The sequence below is a fragment of the Amphimedon queenslandica genome, unplaced genomic scaffold, assembly GCF_000090795.2.
Source record: "Amphimedon queenslandica unplaced genomic scaffold, v1.1 AMPQUscaffold_12130, whole genome shotgun sequence".
Classification (NCBI taxonomy): domain Eukaryota; kingdom Metazoa; phylum Porifera; class Demospongiae; order Haplosclerida; family Niphatidae; genus Amphimedon; species Amphimedon queenslandica.
Window position 1 is genome coordinate 12,312 of NW_003547631.1, and position 3,311 is coordinate 15,622.

The following is a 3,311-nucleotide window of genomic DNA, read 5'->3' on the forward strand; positions in this document are numbered from 1 at the left end:
TCAAGAATCCCAGTACGATGCATTTTGGTCTGAGTGTCAGAATTATTTAAGTGAAGATGTTGGTATTGCAGTAGATGAAAGAAGACATGGCAGTGTTACTCATTTGGCTCGTGCCATTTCAATTAGAGATTTAATAGAACAGGTAAAAGCTCGATGTCCAGAAGGAACTTTAATACCCTCACATGAGTGGTGCAGGCTCCAGTTTTGGCCCAAAACACTGACACATATGTCATTACATCACACAGGTAAATTTGCCCTGAAGTTTATGATTCAGCAGCATCAATGGAGGAAAGAGCATGAAGATTCACATTATGCTGCAGCATTATTTCGGTGAGAGGTCTCTTAATTTTACATTAAAAATATTTTGTAATACACTATTTGTTCCTGTGGCTATATTTTACTTTGTTTATATTAAAAATTTTCAGTATATGCATGTATTTATTGTAAAAGCCTAGTGCCATGCTATTTATGAAGTTGTAATTTTGTGTTCCTCAACTTGTAATTTTGTGTTCCTGAATATCAACAAGTATATTATGCGTTTTACTTACATCTTTTTGTCCTCAAAGCCACTTGTTTTCAATTGGAAAAATATTTGTGGTTTGTTAATAGTGTTGATTTAGCATTTGCTCAACCTTTAAAGTTTTCCTGCCAAGCTACCACCACACTTTGTTTTACTGCATGATTTAACATAGCAATTTTTATGCTGATCAATTTTCTTCTTTCTAAAATATTATTAATTTGTGTTATTTTGGTAGCAGTACATGTCACTTTTGTTTTTTTATTGTAGGTATATGCGTGAATATGTTTTACTTGTGAGAGATCATTGCTCTCTTATTTGTGTCGATGGCAAACATAAAGTCAAGGTAGGGGAGCCAGGGTTTCCTGTGGCCTCAGCAGAAAGGGGGAGGAGAGTAGCAGTGCGTGCTGATGAAAATTTTGTAGTGGGAGACCATGATTTTACGAAGTTTGGGCTTATTCTATCAGTGACTTTTATTATCAAGATTCCAGATGAAATTTGTGGTTCATGGTATGATGGTAAGCACATGTATTTTCAGTTTGATATTATCTCATTTTTCCAATATTTTACAGGTAAAGTGTATGTTGGTCTTAAAGATTCAGTGTTTGAACCTTCCTCTCCTATTCACCACATGACGGAATTATATCAGACTATTTTGAAGACTGAAACTCATAAAAAGCCTATATTATTTATATACTCGGACGGTGGACCAGACCATCGCCTGACATACATCTTAGTTCAGCTGTCTTTAATATGTCTCTTTATTAAGCTAGACCTGGATTATCTTTGTGCTTGTCGCACTGCACCTTATCACAGTTGGAGAAATCCGGTTGAGCGAATTATGTCTATTTTAAACTTAGGATTGCAGTGTGTAGGACTTGCAAGGGAGCAGATGACTGAGGAGTTTGAGAAAGAAGCAGCAAAAGCGAATTTGTTATCAGAGTTAAGAGCCATTGCATCACAAACCAGTGGATTTGAAGCAGCTGTTGCAAGCTCACTTTCACCTGTAAAATCTCTACTTCATAGTATTTTTAATCGTCTCAAGCTTCACGATGACTATATTCACACATTTGATTCTGCGTCTACAAATGATATTAGTGATTTTTGGACATCACTTCTTGCTATTGATTGTACTTTAAAGGAAGAAAATCACTACATAAAAGCTAATTTTTCAGAATATAAAGATGCTCTTACATTTGTTCAGCATTGTTGTGAAGCTAACCACTACTCATTCGATATTTTGAAGTGTGGTAGCAGTATATGCCACATTTGCAAGCCAGTTCGACTTCTAGAGGACACTTTTAAGAAACTTAGGCACATTCCACACCCAACACCTAGTGACAATGAAGGACATTATCTCCCTTTTAGTGAGGTATTTGGAATCACGACATCAGAAGAACATAGGCCCTCCTTTAAAAAGACTGCTGATGTTCAAAAGAAGAGTGTCCGCCATAAGAATACGCATAGAAAAGCTGTATTATTCAGCAAAGTATGCCCCAATTTGCGTATATTGTGGCAAACATCAACCTTTTACTTCTGAAAACTTGTATCCTCAATGTAGTGATTGCAGCAGTAAACCTCCAGTACCTAAATGATTATTTCCCAGCCTCTTTCACCAAGAGTCGTGCTTTTTCTCTCCTAATTTTCAAGTGTTTAGCCTTGTTTTTCTTTTTTGTAATTATTAGCACCTTTCTTTTACTATTTTGTAATTTTAGTCTCAATAAGTTGAGACTGGCAGACTGCAAGTGTTTAAATATTCATTAAAAATGAATAATAAAAAATTATTGATTTAAAAATTATTAATTATTATTATTAATAATGAATAATAATAATGAACCCGCCCGCCCGCATCACCCCCGCCTCTGTAATGGGAAACAAGGAATCTTATTGGAGTGGCCTTATTGATTTTCTTTGTTTTAATTTGGTTGAAACTTGCTTTCTTTATATACTGGATTTACCGTTAAGGCTATTGTGGGTTGTCTACTACTTCCTGTGACATCACATGATTTGTAAGATCTTTCAAAATCTTGTATGACCCAAACTAATCTTGTACAGTTAAGATAAAGTGTGATTATTCAAGATATAAGATCTTACAAGATCATGTTTTATCAAAATAAATAAATGTCACATAAGATAATTCCAGAATAATCATACATTATCAAACAAGATCTTGTACTGTTAAGATAAAGTATGATTATTTAAGATGTAAGATCATACAAGATCATGTTTTATCAAAATAAATAAAATAAGTGGGGTAATATTGTGCATTATCAAACAAGATCTTGTATTGCTAAGATAAAGTGTGATTGTTCAAGATGTTGGATCTTACAAGATCTTGTTTTATCAAACATTGCTAAGATTATGCAAGAAAAATTTTTTGCCTTATCATACATTTTCTTAGTTAGACTAGCAAGATCATTCAAGATCTTTGAAGTTGATTTTCACAAGGGAAGGTATAAAATGCCTATAAAAAATAAATATATAAAATAGCAGACATTTACAATAAATTTATCGTGTACTTATCAATATCAAGCTCCACTATCCCAGTACATGTCATAATGGGGCATAGTTGGGGTTTCAAATTAATTAATTAATTAAATCACTACCTCTGGGGCCGTTCTCTTCAGTCAAATCCCCTACTAAATTTAAGGAACGTTAACAACCACTCAACTGCTACTGAACTCAGCTTTGCTGGGTAAACTTAGCATTTCTGAAACGTAACTTGGTCAAACTAGCAAAGTCTTCCTATAGGCTTGTTGGAGAAAAATCCCCTACCCTGGGGCATCTCAAAATG

General features: G+C 34.3%; 1 protein-coding gene across 1 annotated transcript; it reads left to right on the forward strand.

The window, feature by feature from the left end:
- Window positions 1–6: 6 nt before the first annotated feature.
- LOC109588370 (uncharacterized) lies at window positions 7–2,316 on the forward strand. Its single transcript, XM_020004550.1, has 3 exons — window positions 7–330; window positions 788–1,035; window positions 1,090–2,316. The coding sequence occupies exons 1-3, from the start codon at window positions 227–229 to the stop codon at window positions 2,055–2,057; spliced, it is 1,320 nt and encodes a 439-aa protein (XP_019860109.1). The 5' UTR covers window positions 7–226; the 3' UTR covers window positions 2,058–2,316.
- Window positions 2,317–3,311: the final 995 nt, after the last annotated feature.